The sequence below is a fragment of the Pyxicephalus adspersus genome, chromosome 3 (assembly GCF_032062135.1).
Source record: "Pyxicephalus adspersus chromosome 3, UCB_Pads_2.0, whole genome shotgun sequence".
Classification (NCBI taxonomy): domain Eukaryota; kingdom Metazoa; phylum Chordata; class Amphibia; order Anura; family Pyxicephalidae; genus Pyxicephalus; species Pyxicephalus adspersus.
In genome coordinates, this window is record NC_092860.1 from 124564961 (window position 1) to 124582838 (window position 17878).

Below are 17878 nucleotides of genomic sequence, written 5' to 3' on the forward strand. Positions count from 1 at the left end.
GATTGAATAGTCCTAAAGTGCAACCAACCAGCCCAATTTGCATAATACCCATTCACAAAAATTGTGCCTAATGACAGGCCAGCGACACTGATGAAGGAGGGATGTCATTTGTAACTTGTGTCTTTTGTTGCCAATATGCTTTAAAATGCTGCAAAACCTGTATATCTAAAAAGATACCTAAAGTGTTTTAAATTTGCTTAAAAAAAAAAAAAAAAAATAGGGAAATTTTGGAAAGCATTTCTATTCAAATCAATGGAATTAGCTTTTCATCTGCTGCTGATTTTTTCAATGCTAATGAGTGAGCTGAAATTGAAAGCCTGTTTGTTCTCAACCCTGTGAAGACATCCCAAACATAATATTTAACTTTTAAAAACCGTCTACCTATCATCTTTATATAGTAAGCACAACCATTACTGTAGAGAATGCAGTGATGCCAGTTCGGCAGTAAAAAGATCCCTTTATACCTTAAGGATGCCAATGCTTCTTGATAAATCAATACACTGAAGAAGGGTTTAGCTCTTGGAATCACTATACTAAAATGTAGTTCACTTTAAAATTAAAGGGGTTATAACATTTATGGGAAAAGTAATTCATTCATTGCCATCTTAAAGGTTTCTTCAAACAGACCTTCTGACTAAATAAGCTTATTTCTCATGTCACACAAAGGTGAGCTTCTACCCAGGGAGGCTTTTATGGGCTGTTTACTCTGCATACGGTTTCTCCTGTATTTACTTAAACAGCTCAGCAGAATAACTAATGCCTCATCAAAGACCCTGAACAAACTGCATATAGTAGCAACCAGAGAGAACAATTACCTGTCCCAGGGCTCACCTGAATTCTCCCAAGATCTAAAAGTAAACATAGCATGGATAAACCTTCAAAGATTCTACTTTTTTATCAACTTTGCATTTTCTTTGGAAGGTATAATAGTAATTATCCTGGAAGGAAATATTCTGGTCAACATACCTACAGTACACCTGAGTCAACAGATGGTTGATGACCTTGTCAAGTTTATATTTCCTGTAGTCTTCCAGTCCATCTTTGATCGCAATGATGGTAAGTACAGCCAGCAAAGGGAGCATAGTTATTTCCTTCTGGAAAGCTTCCACCAGTGGAACCCAGTTCAAAAAGACCAGAAAGAGGAAGTACAAGTTGGCTGCCCTAAAAGAAAAGAAAAAATTAAATAATTTAAAGAATGAACAGGAAATGTGTAAATATATAGGTGATCCTAACGACAGAAAAGTAAGACTGTCATGGAAATCATCCAGCAAACCAACCAACTGTGTGTGAATTGGCATGACAGTGTGGAACGCCGAAGGAGAATGCTGCAGCCGTCATAGATTCTTTATTAGCACTCCTTACCCACTATAGCTTACCCACTATAGCTTACCCACTATAAATCTCCTCCGTTTTTTGGGAACATTTTCTGTCTGTGATAAAAAATAGTGTTAGTTGTGTGTTTCATCTACTACCAATATCACTACAATTTTTGGCTGCACCTGTGAACTCTCTGGCATTTCTACCTTTTGTTAATGGAGGAGAAAGTTTTCAGAGACAATAGGTTATATGCATTTTGTACAGATATATGTGGTCAAAAACATTTAGAAATAATCTTAGCCCCTATACTGAATCAGGTCGAGTGGAAGCACTATTTTTTTGGAGTAGAAAAAATGTAAAATATTCTCTCCCTTTTTTGAAGTTAACTATGCACATGGAATTATTTGTGTCACTAATTTATTGAAATGGAAACTGCCTTTGTATATGTCTTTTTAACAATAATAAAATGATAAATATAATCTTTTGAATTATATGCCATCCAATCTCTTTTTTCAAGCAGCCTTTTGTTACTTGTGTGTGTTTATGTAGTGTATATTATTGGGACTGATTTATGTAGTGTATATTATTGGGATTGGGACTGATTTACAATTAATTGCCAACATTTTGGAACAATAATATTTGATTTATATTGTTAACCAAGCAACTAGATTAAGTGTAAATACCTAGCGCTGATTAGAACAGTCTGTGCATGTATGTCCATGTCTGAAAGACCCTTGTGGCACCACTAAATGCCAAAATAGCAATAAACCTGAGAAACTTTAACACATCCCATGCCTGGTCGGTCTTGGTAACTATCAAAATTACTAAACTGCTGCACATTCTGGCCAATCAAGATGTTTCAAAATAAGAAAGATAAGTAGGAAAAAGATGGCAAACGATCGGAGACAGGAAAGTACAAACAGGCTTTAGCTCCATGTTAGGTAAAAAATATAACGACAAAGACAATGTCAGGGACCTGCCTTTGAATATTTGGACCTTTACAAGAGGTAAAACTTACTAGAGTTACACATTATGTAGTAAGCAAGCAAGCATTTAACATAGAAAATTGTATCTAAATCTAGGTCTAATGTGAGTAAGTTACATGTGAGAAATATGGGGAAGTTTTCTCTAATCAGCTTCTGGAAATGCAAATTGTTGTTAGTTACTACATGCAAATCCAGCCAGTCTCTATGGCTAAATGAATGCAGCTATTCCCCTGTAGACTTGCATGTCATTCAAGAAGCATGAAAAAAAATGTGAGTACAAATAAAAAACATTGGAACCAACAGGTAATCAGGTTCTATCTATATCTAGTTGGCCATAAATGATTTCTAAGTACTGAACTTCTTTAATGAAACATAAATCCCATTCTGGATTAGAAATTCTTCATTTTATTTATACTCCAGATTAGCACAGCCATTTCTATAACTAAGAGATACTTTCCAAACAATAATATCATTCATATCTGTCATAATTGTTACATTCATAAAGCTCTGTATCAGAAATCTGCAGGCTGCCTCCCAAAACTCTGCTTTAATTTTCAGAATGTATTTTACGTACACAGGCTTAGTCTGCAGAAGGTGACAGTTACAATATAAAGGTGTGCGTATTCATAATATCCTATACAGGTAGAATAATAATTCCATAAATATTGCCATTTCCTTTATACATTCATACAGTAGGTGCGGCAATTACTGATCTGCTTATGAAACAGAAGGAACAATATGAATATGGAATATGTATGAACTATGCACAGTGATCACTGGGCCAACAAGCTGTACAAGAACCTACCTGTGAAACTGTTCAAATAGATTTCTTGGAACAAAGTTCAGTAAAGTGTAATTAGTGGTTCGAATCTTGTTGTTCTTGTATCTGTAACTTAGCTTGTCATACTCATCTTTAAACTGATCCAGGCACGGGATAACCACTCTATGTTTAGGAGTGGAAGTCCCCTTTTCCGTATTCCTGCATAATTTCAGGCATGATCCTAGTAGTGAGGTGTATCCTTGGTTTTCATTGTTGCTGTTCTCGCTTTGTGCAACTTGCTGCCATCTGTGACGTGCCCACTGAATAGGTCGTGCCATATCGATCCAAGTGTTGGTGCAAGTCTTCTATAGTCTAGCAGAGGGAAAGGTAAATTATAAGGTCAGTATATGGTCTATAGCTGTTATATAACATGCTGTACACCGAGACAATGCCTTTCAAGACCAAAACAGGTGTTAACCTTTACATGTGCACACACAGACAATTCATGCCGAACAAGTTGTGTCAATGTAAAATCTGCAAGCTGCTCATAAAAATGAAACAGCTGGGTGTTGCTGAAAAGTACCGGGTGGTGAACCCAGCTAAAAGGGCTTGGGGAGAACACTGCAAAAAGGTGTCACTTGTCTAGACATGTCCATCTGGTGTTTTCTAAGCTTTTAATTTGTTGGGTCTTCAAACAATCCAATGGAGAATATACATATAATTGGAATAAGTCTTCTATAGTCGAATAAAAGGTGCAAACAAACGATTCATAATCGAAAATACGATCTACCATCAATCAAACCTGACCAAGTCAAAAACGTCTGAGAGCTCCTCAAATTTTCCAAACCGATTGTCTTTAATTTGTGAGTTCATTTAAATTCAGACAAAATACTTTTGTTACATCAAATTAATTATCATATTCATATGTGTGAGGACACAGTTTGATTAAGAAAGATACTTTAATTGTTCTATAACTAATTAAAACAATGATCAAGTTTAACTTTGACCAGGTTTAAACTTTATCAAGTGAACAATGTAACAACAAACAACAACTATTTAAAGGCCCAGCCTTTTTCAATCATGGGAAATCTCTCCAACAGAGATTGAGATATTAAAATATTACCAGAGGAAGGCTTATGTTGGCAAAAATACAAACCCCATGATTCAACAGATACTTTCAGTTTTAAGGGTTAATTACAAGAAGATACTTAGTCATAGTAGAATGATGAAATATAATGTATGAGAACTATAATATAATTATACCGACACATTCCTGATTAGTGAATCTAAATTATTAAAACACCATTAAATAAAGTATTATAAACACTGCATACCATTCATTTGTGTGGTATGCAAACAAGTGTTGTTAAAACATACAGAGAAAACCTTTACAAGCCTTGTTTTGTAATGGCAGAATTCTCTGCTCCATAAGGAATGTCACACTGAAGTGTGGTTATACTTCCAGTAACTGGAGTTAGTTTTAGAGGCAACAACTGGCAAAGGAAGAACTAAATAACTTGATGTGCTTCATTAGCCCATGGTTTCATCCAATGTTACAGTAATTAGGATAAGCCAAAGAACCAATGATCATCAATATTCCCAGTATAAATGTTTCCTTTCTTTAATGGACATTTTTTTCAGATAAACTCAATCCTATGACGTGGTATGTTATTTTGCTCTTCTCAATCCTATGTTGTGTTTTTTGCTCTTTCTAGCACTACACAGCATGAGCCTGCTTTGCCGCTTCGTCTTCTCATTCGTTCCCATCCATTTTAACCGAGGTGCAGGTTTGAGATGGCCCTTGGTGCTTATTCTACCACCTTTTACTTTAATATTTGCTCTAACAACTACACAGAAAAGAAACACTGATATCATAGTAATAATGTGTGATTTCACTGTTCCTCATCTCTCGTGGACTCTGGTGATAGGGTAACTCTCCATTAAAAATGTAAGAAAATTCCCTTGAAAAAGCCAAAAAAATTCACTATAGGGATTTTTTTTTTTGCAGAAGAGGTGCAAAGAGGAGCTATGCAGGACCCTAAAAAAAAGCAGAATGAAAGATGGCAGGGGAAGCAGCAGTGAAAAATCCTGGATCCGTCATCACTGAAGGACAGAATGGTGGGAGGTAGGCGTGCCCATTCTACTAACAAGTTTACTTGTGCTAGCCCTTACATATAGACAGCTCCATCAAATCTTTGCATGAGTTGCAATGATAGCAAGGTTTATTTCAATTATTTATTTCTATCCCATCGAATATGAGTTAACCATTCACCCAGCCTAAAAATGTGTATGTTAGAATGATGAGTCTCCCCCTCCTGCACTCATGTTTAGGAATCCTTACCTAAAAATGTCTCATCTGCAGTGAAGATTCTGAACAGCTGTTTATACAATGCAGCTGTCAGCATGACCACAGCATTCATTTTCATTCATGGGTCATAATACTCTTTCCTGCCGTAAGAAATATACAGAGGTTTATAATGGGAGACAGGTATTATTGTTTTATTTTTATACCACAATTTTATTATTATTATTAAACAGGATTTATATAGCGCCAACATATTACGCAGCGATGCACAATAAATAGGGGAGTTTTGTCCAGTCTGTGAAAGGAGAAAAAAACATTTTTAACCCCTAGGTCAGCTTTTTTGTGCACCCCCCAAAACAAAGCACACATAGGATAGATGTACCGTTCTACATAAAAGCAGTGAGTTAGGCTTTAAAGCATTGTTTCTTTACCCTTTTAACCATTGGGGAACCCCATGAGATCGAATTGGTGGAAGAATTGGTGATGGTAGATCTCCTGTAAGCGAGGAACAATAGTTCCTAATGCACTAGAGCAGTGTTTCTCAACCTTTCTACCATAACCCATTAAAAAAACTTTCTGGTCTAGTGCAACTTTTTTGGAGAGGAACCACTTCTACTTTCATCTTCCTACTGAACTTTCTGGAGAGCAGTGATGAATCAGTTAATGACCTCACACGCAATGAGAAATGTTTCCCCCATGTGTTCCCATCACTGCTCTCCAAAAAGTCTAATAGAAAGATCCCCAAGTAAAGGGGTTCCCCTCCAAAAAATTGGTAGAGAAGGTTTCAATTAAATACCAACATGGTGATCATTCCATATGTTTAATGATTGAATACTATAGGTATATATAGCAAAAAAAAAAAAATCTAAATGCTGGTCGCTCCCATGCTTTCTTCTTGAAAAAGTGGCCTTTCATTTCAGGCTTTGGGATAAGCTTTGGCTTTGGCTAGGCTTTGGGATTTGGCTTTGGGATAAGCACTGTGTTAATAATAATGAATGACCCATGGCGTGGGAGCGATTACCATGTTATTTTCATGCTCGATATGTTAAATTGTATCATGTATATGTATGTCATCATTATGCAATGCTTTAAATATTTGTAAATAAAAATTGTAATTTTAGATAACATGGTGATGTGTAGTGTCTGCTGAATCCCTACTTATTCTGTGAGAAGGATATACCTATTGTTGTACAGGTAAATATTGGGATTGGACACATGGTGTGATTTGATTGTGACAGGCACATTTTGTATATTGTTTCAATAAAAAAAGCTAGAAGTTTTAACTGTATTGGGAAATAGCCCAAATAAAGAGCCAAACATGTGTACGCATCTATCAGTTATCATTATTGACATGGGAAAAAACATTTTATTTACTACGTTTAGTTTGGATCATGTTTGGGTAAGCACAGTATTAGATAAAGTTGCTAAGCAAAGTTTAAAATATTAAAGATAAGCACATAAGCTGCTTTAAGTAGATCTTGTACAAAGATTACAGGAAAACCACATGATTGCATGCTATGTGCAACACTGCAATTTGTAAATAAGGGTTGCTTTAAAATAAGGTTAGATAAAGCATCGTCTTCACCAAGCATATGCCCATCAGATTTTATTTATTTATTTTTTTTTACAAAAGCACTTGAACAACTATCCTACATTCCTTGGCATAGCACTGGGTGGCCTAAATTACAACTGGCTTAGGTGGCTAGGTGCCAGCCTTGAAATTCATGCCCCTAGGGCTGTGGTCTACGGGTCCTAGTGAGAATTTCAGCCTTGGCATGATGGCAACCCGGGGCATGTATTCGGGTTCACGTGAATGAAGAACATGGTCTTTCAGGTTCAGTAAAGGTAACTTATGGTAAGTCAGCACACATCTATATATACTGCCTATCACTTCCACTCTGACATTATACTAGTACTAGTGAGTCATCACCACAGTCACGATTGCTTATCCGACATAGAGGTCCGAGTGCTTTTTACCAGTTCCAGATGCTTCAGATATCATTTGACCGGCCTCAACTTTTAATTCATTTAGTTATGAATTATGATCATATCCAAGAATACTTATTTGACATGTGGATAATGAATAAAAATGCTCTGTGGGTAGTTTTAAAAGAAAGCTTATCCAAGTTAGAGTCAGGAAATAAGTGTCCTTCTAATTCCATCAGAAGAAGCCAAGTCCTTCTTCCATACAGCTGTATTAGGCCAAAAAAGCTTTGTATTATAGAGAATTGAGATATCATTACTTTTTTTGCTAAAAGTTAACATCTTAACAGATAAGTTCCAGAAACTTCCCATCACAATACATTGTACTCTGTGGCGTGTGAATGTACGGGTATTATGGGCCTTATAACAGGGATTTCCAGGCATATTTTACCAGGCCTGAGGAGTAAGTTTCTAGAAATAATTCAACAAATATTGGTTTTACCAAAAAAAAAAATTCTCAAAACACGAAGATGACTCTAAAATAGTTCACATACAGTACAGTACCTACAATCATGCAATATAATCACCTGGTGCACCTTTTTTTCTAACATATTCTATATTATCAAAAGTGTGAAATGGCCTTAGATGACAGATTTAAAAAAAGGGGGTTTGTTTTACAAGTTTTATATTTTTGACTGCCATACCAAATAAAATTACAGGTCATGTTGTTTCAAACTGTTACAATTTAGGGAAAATCTAAGCAAAGCAGGAAAGCCACGAGTTCTGGAAACTTTATCTCTATTAATAGAACTAATTAATTAGAATTATTATTAATTATTAATTAGAACTAGTTTATTCCTAGAAATGCAGTGACTTAATCCATATCACTTCCCTCTTCATCAGAGACACAAACTGTGAGAAGAACACTGGTTTTAGTCCAGGAATAGAAATAAGGATCTCTGGAACAGAAAATGAAGGAGCCCCCAAATTTAAACCTAGGGAAAAAAACCCCAGGATAATTGTACTTGTAACTGCCTGCTGTATCAAACACCAAACTTTGGCTGAAGTTCCATTATTAACCTTCCTTTTAAATGCCAATCTGATAAGCATTAGATTCAGCAAGCATTGGAAAACATTGAGCAGCCTTCCTGTAGTCCCCAAGGCAAACTTCAGCTCTGGCCTAGGAAGACTGAATAAAGAACTGGCCGTAGAAACTTAATTGCTGTCCATAGCTGAATACAAGCCGTTTTAACGTTTTACCTAACTTTCAAGCTAGTAGCCATTCAGGATAGTCTTCATAAATGAATATAAACTATGGATGGACACCAGTTTCATTGGGTGGGTTGACCGAATTATACCTTACTGGACTCCTATAAAAGGAAGATACTACAAGCTATGGATACCATTGGCTATGACATTTTACATCTGTGATAGTATCCAATATCTGTTATTTAGTATTTGGTATCCAATATATGGACACTGGGGGCCAAGTTACTTTAAAGGGTGGCATGCTTTATTCTGTTAAAACCTTGATCAGCATGCCTACGCCTGCGTACACATGTGCAATAATTGTCGTTGGAAACGAATGATCTACAAAAGATTGTTCGATAAATGTTAACAAAAAAAGTGCACAACGACTGGTCAAGGATACCGACGAATGAGGAATCTCGCTGGATACGAACGTCCATTCTGGCGGATCTGATTGGGCGACAATCGTTCGTAATCTATTGTGTACGGTCGTTCAGTGATCATGGATTGTTCTGTGATACACTTTCTCCTGTACATGTCCCTTCCTGCATCATTTAAACGAACGTTCCTAGTGTGTACATTATTGGTGGAATATATTTGAACGATCGTATCGTTACAGCATTTACAGAATTGTGCAGAATACGATCATTCAAAATAATCGGGAATAATCAAGGATCGTTCGTTTTCAAATGATAATTATTGCACGTGTGTACCTAGCCTACCACTCTCTTCTATGGTCAGTATAAGGAAAACACATTTAAGGGATTAACGCAAACAATACAAAGGCCAAGGCCAACGTTAAACCAGTCATCCATCTTTGGCCCTCAGGCGAGAATGACAACATGACCCCTGGATTTCTCAACCTAGTAAGATGAGGACATCACATGAAAAATTTTTTTAATGTGTCAACACGCAATAAAAGTCCTATTGATGACAAGGCATAAAAACACACAGAGGATGGGGTGAATCCAGAGCAGAACGTTTGTGTAATCTCACAAACATATGTAGAAACATAGTAATGAACTCTAATGAACAGGTTCACATCATATTCCCTCTGGCTGGTGCTATGCAAGATGCTGGAGCACTCACATGGCAGCGCTGGTTCAAAAAGAACTAACGTCTGCCCATGTGACAGCTGGATCCATGAACGTCGGCCGACCCCTGTACACATGTCAGAGAGGAGCCCAACAGCTTGTATGGTGGAGAACCATCTGACCCGTGTACAAGGCCTTTACTCTGAAATTAGCATGGCCCATGTTGTCCTTAACACAAAGTAATGACATGGGGGATGGTTAGAGGAACCACTAAGAAGGCAACCAGGGGAGTTTCTGAAGAGACTTTTCAGGAGTGGTTTCTCTTCACCAGAGAGACGTTCCATGACAGGAGAGGATTGTATCTACTTGCTTGTTTGCTTCAATTTCCCTAAAATTTCCCCTTGCCACAACCCTAAATGAACTGATTTAAAAATCATGTTCTTCCCTCAAATTACACTGAATGGCTGTTTAATAGACCCTAACCTATAAAGATGGGCGAAGAATGAGAAACATGGAACCTGGCGGGGGCCCAAAACGGAACAGGGACAGGTATGTGTGCATCTTAAAAAAATGTGTTACCAAGCATGTAAGGTTATTTTATTGCAGAAAGGACATGCCTTCCTTTCTGCAATATAGGACGTGCCTGGTTGCAGTTTTTTTTTATATCCTTGAGATTAGTTCGGCTTTAAAAATCATTGCAAACGACAAGGGGGTTCTGTTTGCAACTTGAACTTGGTTTTTAAAACGTATCCAATACTTCTGGTAGAATGCACTTGACTCTGTAATTATGGAATGAAAAATGAAGGTACAAAAATTGTATACAAATTCTCTTTTAATAAATGTCAGGGAAAACTGAAGCACATCAGGCTGTACAAATTAGTTTACTGTATCATTTATGTTACATAATACTAACTGATTTTAAAGAAATGTCATCGGCCTTTGGCTATTCCTTTTTCCACTACAGTCTGTTACAAAAGAAAACATCAGAATGTGCAAATACAATGTCGGTCTTATCTTACATAGAGAAACTTTTACTATTAACAGTTAACAGAGAAATAAGACAACCAGGCTTAAACAACAATACAGCAAAAAGCAACATAAACCCGGTCAGAATGCAACTTACACTTACTGCAGTTAGATCAGTGAATCAATTTTTTTTTTTTCAGGTTTGAGAAGGAAAAGGTTAAAACCTCCTTTTTGTTTGTTAGTGGTGTGTCAGATTAGGTTAGATTACTTATGTCATTTGAAAATAGGGCTTTTTAGGCATGAGAAAAAACAGCGTCATCTAGGTCCTTGCTTCCATCCCCCTTCCTGAAAAACATTTTTTCTATCCTGTCCAATCGATGACTAAATCCTGTGGCACCCGCAGTGCTGTTATCAGGTACCCCAGTTCTGCCTCCTCCGGCTTTAACTGGCACTAGTATTACATATGCACAATAGTCAATAGCTGTCACAGTGGCATGCATTGAAGTGCCATGCAGCAGCATATCATCCACAAGGGGGTACTTGATTTTTTTTCGGCAGGGCCAGGGGAGAGGGCATTATATATTATGAAGGGTTGAGGAAGGTTGGTGCAGGGAAGGCACAGTTCTTCTTTGCACAACGATGGGTAATTATTGCCTGGGTATTTTTGTAAAATCTGGAAATCCGATTATCTCTATGCCCTGGCATATGGGAAGATAAAGCTGCTGGAGGTGTTTTAATAAACATTAAAATGGACAGAAAGGGTCCTGCTGGAAAAAGTAACACCATTGGAAGATTTCCCCTAATTATTTTTAAATATGATTTTATTTATTGATATATAACTATACATTTAAAGATTGATCTTTGTGCTTGAAAGGTTCTGATTTCAGAACCTTTCAGTGCTGTCTTCCTGTATTAACCCAAATGTGAATTCCAGAGGGCAAATTTATAAAAAGGCGATCTGTATAATAATCTCTATAATAATAATAATAATCTCTATAATTTCAGTGAAATAACTCCACTTTTGATCAGCTAGCACAATGACTTGTAACCTTCCTTTTAATGCAGCCTCTACTACTGTGAGCATTTTTAATAGGTGGGATCACTGCTTTTGTAATGTAGCAAGTGCGGTGGTAAGAAATTGTAGGTGGGTACAGGTACAGTGTAGGTGGGTACAGGTAGCCCCTGTATTGTAACCCAACTCTTCATTAACCACCCAAAATCAACTGGGTGGTCATCGAAATATCCAAATATAATGATCAGTTACGCTATTCCATGGCTTTTCTGATCACCAATTTGGTGTGTGAATACAGTACAGTAACAAAATATTTTACTGGTTATATAAATGTAGCAACAAGATTTTAAAAAACAATGAACAAAAATAGACCCCTAGTCCAAACATAAAGGCCAACTCTACTTAATATTTTATATATGCTGAATGCTGGTCCAGGTTAGATTTCACAAATCTGCCACATTATGAGGCCATTACCAAGCTAAGCATCCCATAATAAGAAAGAGCCCAGATGAGGGAGGGTGACACCAGTTATGCCACTACGTGTTGATGAAATACAAAAAGCAAGCGAGAGCAAACTAACCACTGGTCAAAACACCTGAAATATCATTTTTGGATAACAATGTCTTGCAAGTTATAAGTGCATCTTTCTGACAAATGGTAGAGTATAAAGAACGGCAATGGAATAAACAATGATAGTGCCAGCCATGTTTATCCTGCTGAAAGAGATCTTCAGTTGGTTCTGATCAGATAAAACATGGCGGTATCCAAGCATGACAACGTCTACTTCTATTAAAGTCACATGTGATTGTCATGGACGCTGACTTTCATTAAAACAATGTCCACAAGGATCTCTTTGTCAGAAAATTGTTACTGGTAAATTATTTCCAAGTCAGCAGTAAAACACAGAAGATGACTCAAATCATGACAGCCTACATAAAGGTTATCATTACTTGCCACGTGCTTCACCAGTGGTTGCAAGCTGAGGCTCACCATTATAACATGAATATATGTATTAGGAATGTATGTGGCATGTTGTACTATAATAAATGAAAGTGTATTTTCCATAAGCACAAATTTTAGATTATAAATTAAATTTAAAAAATAGGTTGACCTAAAAATTATTCCTCACAAATCTCCTGTCAGATAATAGCTGCTCATGAGAAGCCATACAAACAGGGTTTGTAAACTCTTCTAACTGATCCCTTACTTGTGGAATCCCACTTATTCCAATGGAGAGGTAATTTATTATTAGGTTCTCTAATGAAATGAAGGGGATTTTACATACATCAGCTGAAGCCTTTTGCAGCCACTTGCAGCCTTCCTGCAAGCACTACAGTAATAGAATGAAGGCATTTCTCTGAGCGGGTTTCCCCAAATATTGAGCATATGTGGGAGTATTGAAATGTCCAATTCCATTAGAAGATCATGTGAGAGAGTGAAAACGTAGCAGCACACCTGAGAAAGAGCGTTCTCACCCTACAACCAGAGAAACTGAACAAAGAACTTCATGGTAGGAAAATATTACAAATAAATTTTGATATAAAATGTTACAACTTTATTTTTTAGATAGTTAGGCTTACCTACTCAACCTATACACTGGACAAAAAAACAAAAAGCATAAGGCAGGTAGGACCACAAACACGTTCCAAGGCCCATAGAGAAGGAATAGGTATACTCAATGTGGGTAAAAAAAGCAAAAATTGGGCCCTTATACATATTGGTAAATTCATTCATACCTGTCGTTTTTCAAAAGTAGGCTTCTGATCGAAGAACAACCCAATAACCAAATAATTGTAACAATTACAGCTGTGAGAACACAATGACCTTGACATTCCCACAACTCAATACAATGCTTCCAGTCACATGCACTGTAAACAATGGGGAAGGTATGCTAGAAGGAACTACATTTTATTTTGATTTCTTTGTAATGGCAAGTAATTCAAACTAAAAACATTGATACAAGAGACTTCTTAAAAGAAAACCTTTCCAGAAACATAATCCCTGTACAAACCATTGTCTGCTTTGTTAGCTACTTCACTGCCCCAATGCATGTTATATGGGCCACATGCCTATATAAAGCTTTCCAAATATGATCAGGTTGATTTCAGTGGAGTTTTTCATTGCCACATAAAATGCAACTGGCTAACAATAGGACAGCACAGACAGTTTTTCCTGCAGGCACTTTAATAAAGGAGGACTCCAAAGAGAGAGAAAAGTACTCACAAAGGTTTTAGGCCTAACCCTAGGCAACTTTATTTCCCAACAGGAAGGAAGAAGCAATCTCCTCAATAAAAACACTGAAAAGCCATGGCGTAGCATACAGGATTGCCAATGCATTCCCATGGTGCTTTAATGTAAATAGGCCCTCAGACAGTTCTCCATTGAAAACACATCTGTCTCCTCCTAATCTACTTACAACTGAAACATTTTGGGTTCCCTATCACTTTCTGTAGCAGAGATAATAGTCACCAGGACAAATAAAGATTGTAACATGCCCCAGCAGCAATAAGAACTAAGGCTAGGTACACACGTGTAATGGTTCTCGTCTGATAATCGGCTCAGGGCTGCTCCATCGTTTGAATGGCTGTCCTGGTGGATCCACGGACGATGGCCAACGAACAATCGTAATTGAAGTGAAGGGGGGAGAGCACAGCTGGTTGCCCCTCCGTCATTTTCCCCTCTCCATAGAGCAGGGTGGTCCTGTATGTACAGCACTCGTTCATGCATTGTGCAGTCATTAGTTGTTGGAAAGAATTGTGAAAGATTATTGTATGTGTATACGTAGCCTAAAGCTAAGTACCCACGGGCAATAATTGTTGTTGGAAAGGATCTTTCCATTGTCCATGGATCTGCCAGGACAGTCGTTCGGATGATAGATGATGAGCACTGTACACATGCAAGATTCTGGTCCTATATCAGCCCCAAACTGATTATCGGACAAGAACTATTGCACGTGTGTACAAAGCCTGGACATATATTATACCAAAAACTGGGGAAAAAGTTTGGCTAAAATTAGTGTACTGTACTGATCGCCACTTTTATAAATGACAGTAAGTTCAGGAATGAACCAGCTTGCTTTTACTATTACCATCAATTGTACTATTGCCAGCAGACTTACAAAGTGGCTATCAGACCAGACTGTCACTTTATAAATGATACACGGATATATTTTTTCAAATCCTCCCCAGTCGTACTTTTCAAAAGTGACACAAGCAGCCACAGTAAATTTGAATGGCCAGCATTTGCTACTTCAAATACAGCAATGGGTAAATAGAACTGCAGATGCCACTTTAGGCATGACAGTATCAAAGTACTGCTCACCAATAGCAAATCAGTGGCAATCTAGAAATATAGAATTTTAAATGTTACATACAAAGCATGATGTTGCCAAATGGTTATGATACAATTCTATAACAACAATGGTACAGTGAACTCTGCAGATTCCGGCTACTTGCAGTATTTATATCTTGGGTAAGAGTTTTTACTTAATCTTAATACCATGAATCACACAGACTCCCTAATTATACCCTAGAAGATGGTAATAAAAGGAATGTGACAATGTACAAGAACACAAGAAGACAACACACACTCTAATACCAACGGCTAAGAAACTTGGATTTTCAGTTCCAATGAAAGTGTAATGTGAGCACAATGTCACAAATAAAGCGACACCAAGCTTTGTCTGAATTCATTACATATGGCCAGAACAGTAAAAAATAAAATGCTAAGGGACATGTAGGAACGTTATAATTAAATACAATTAGAAGTATTTTTATTCACCAGGTACACGGTTGCCAAATGATTGAGAACAACCAGTTGTGAGTTAGTCACAGGTGTATAACACAATGCTGTCTGAAGGACACAAAGCCTGCCAGCGTGTGACTGGGAACTCTGAGGTCATTTTTTTTATTTTTTTATATATTTATTATAATAAATCTGCAGCTTATATTTATTAAACACCAGCTGATCCTGCTATGAAGGTTTTTAATTGAGTACTTCCACTTATTAGGTGACAATGCTCTGTTCCCCTACACCAAAGGTAGGCAAACTGCGGCCTTTGGGCCTGATACAGCCTAGCCAGTATTCCAGTCCGGCCTAACGACCCCGCCAGATATTTATTGTTGGATCCGGCCTAATTGAATTGTCACATTATCACGAGTTACCCCAATAACTATGCCTAAAGAGCAACACCACCAACAGCACTTTCAAGCTGTCGAATCTCAAGGGGCATTTGAATGCCAAGCACGCGGACATGTATAGAGACTACAACGCGAATGAGCGGCAGACTGAGGCTACTCACTTGCAGTCACAGTTGGAAAAAAAAAACCTTTCTGTGCCTTCTTGACCTCCTGAAATGGCCTAGTAGTTCAAAAAGTTTGCCGACCCCTGCTCTACACCCTGTCTCATGAAGTAGGCTGCGGGTGTTGTATAGGCTGTTTCATTATATATTGCACAAAGATGGTCCCCATCAGGTTACCCCAGCAGAGAAATGGTATACAGTATCCCAACTCAAGGACTGAATGTATGTAGATAGGAAAAAGGGTTGCAAAGAAAAAAAGGTTCAACAAAATTGGGGTGCATCAAAGGAATAAAAAAGGGCGAATGGGCAATGTCAATTAGGTAACGTTACCAGTGTTCTCCCCAGTCCCTTTTAGACGGGTGCACCACCCAGCACCTTTCAGTAATCGCCCAGCTTTTTTTGGGTGGTTATTGAAAAGTAGGGTCATAATCGAGGAACTGCCATCCGACTTCAGCTTTAAAAAAAAAAAATCTATTATCTACTTAAAGCTGCAGACAGATGTCAATTTTGGCTTGCTGAAAACAACAATTTGTGTTAGTTTCCAGTGACAGTGTAATAACAATGCTGTCCAGTTTTATAGAGGGGGGAGGGTGAGCGGGAGGCACCCTGCGGAGTTCTACCCCATAGGTAAATTAGATGAGCGTAAAAGGTAAACATCAGGGACTACTGTACATAGGATTTTGGGTAGAGATCAATTATCTAAATGGTGTACAAAGCTTTAGCCCTGGGGCACTATCCAGTTCTCTTCCAAATGAACGTCTCATACTATGGATGGCTAGTTTTAAGCTTGCAAGACTTGAAGGGGCAGTCTGCAGACAGTTTGACTGCCCTGGGGCAACTAATATGCCGATCCCAGAAATGGTCAGTATTGAATGCAGAGATTGGGACAGAGGTGGAGAATAGCTGAGATCTTCACACCTTAGGATCTAGGGGCCATCATTGCCCCTCTATAGTGATCTTTATATCTTCATGACTTCATGGCTAACTTTTCCATTTGCAAACAGCAAGTACCTATCCAAGATCTGGAAAGTTTTTTCAACTCATGACTTTTTTCCCCCCAAAATGTCAGTAATATAAATATTTGTAAAGGATGCTAATAGCTTTAAATACACTGGTCACAAATCTGAAGACACAATCGCTTACATCCCATGAGAGGGACTAAAGGTCCTGCTCTGAATTGGCAGAACTACAAGTCCCAGCAAGCCCTGATGACTACACAGAACGAGGAATGATGGGAATTAGTTTCCATTGAACCAGCAGTTAGGTAAATCCTCTATAGAACAACAGATCCCCTAGCTGCATTGTTGGGGGATTTCCATACACACAATGGAGATAATAGCGTGCCCGGTACACGATCACACAAGTTCTCACCATGCCAGGATCGCTCACATCAGCGGTCGGCCCGGTACATTGTCTGCCAGGGAGGAATCACGGCAGCGGTACCGGAGCGGATCTCCCCGTCCTTGTGTATCACCCTCTGTGTTTCCGAGCTCCGGTACGGGGAGGCGCGTCTCAGCCAATCAGCGGCCGCCTCTCGGTGACGTAATAATTAGAGTCTCCGCCCCCTGGCAAAGCAGCCTTCTGCTGTCCTCAGTGCCCTAGCTGAACACCTGCAGGGAGCGCAATGTGCCAGCTGGCAGCAATGGGCAAATACCATAAACTTTATATATATCCTGCAAATGGGCATATCTCTATAATCATAGCAATATATACAGAGATCTGTGGGTTTAAAGCCAGACCAAGGGAAGAACAGTGACTGATGAGGCTGCAACCGGTAACATTTTGTATATAAGGGGCCAATGAACAGATCACTATTGGAGGTAATGATCTGTAATAACTTTATGTGGTTATTATACTCTATATCACTGTTTTGTCTTTATTAGTGATGGGCCAAGGTTTGCGGTGTACCCTATTAAGGTCTATAGGGGTTATGTCTTACATAGGACTAGATACAATACTAATAGAGTGGTTCTGTACCCAAAATGTCTAATTTTGGGCAGAATCAGGAAAGGTTTTATTGTTGTATT

The 17878-nt window shown here is 38.1% G+C and overlaps 1 protein-coding gene across 1 annotated transcript in view; it reads right to left on the reverse strand.

Annotated features, from left to right (window-relative positions):
* The window catches only part of ATP10D (ATPase phospholipid transporting 10D (putative)), a 43670-nt gene extending 26317 nt beyond the window's left edge, over positions 1-17353 (reverse strand). The window contains exons 1-3 of the mRNA XM_072406865.1: positions 17223-17353; positions 3109-3435; positions 967-1161 (exon numbers count right to left, since the gene is read on the reverse strand). Of these exons, the coding sequence (XP_072262966.1) occupies positions 967-1161; positions 3109-3401 (488 nt within the window). The 5' untranslated portion in view covers positions 3402-3435; positions 17223-17353. The remainder of the gene's footprint in view (positions 1-966; positions 1162-3108; positions 3436-17222) is intronic.
* Between the last annotated feature and the right edge of the window lie 525 nt (positions 17354-17878).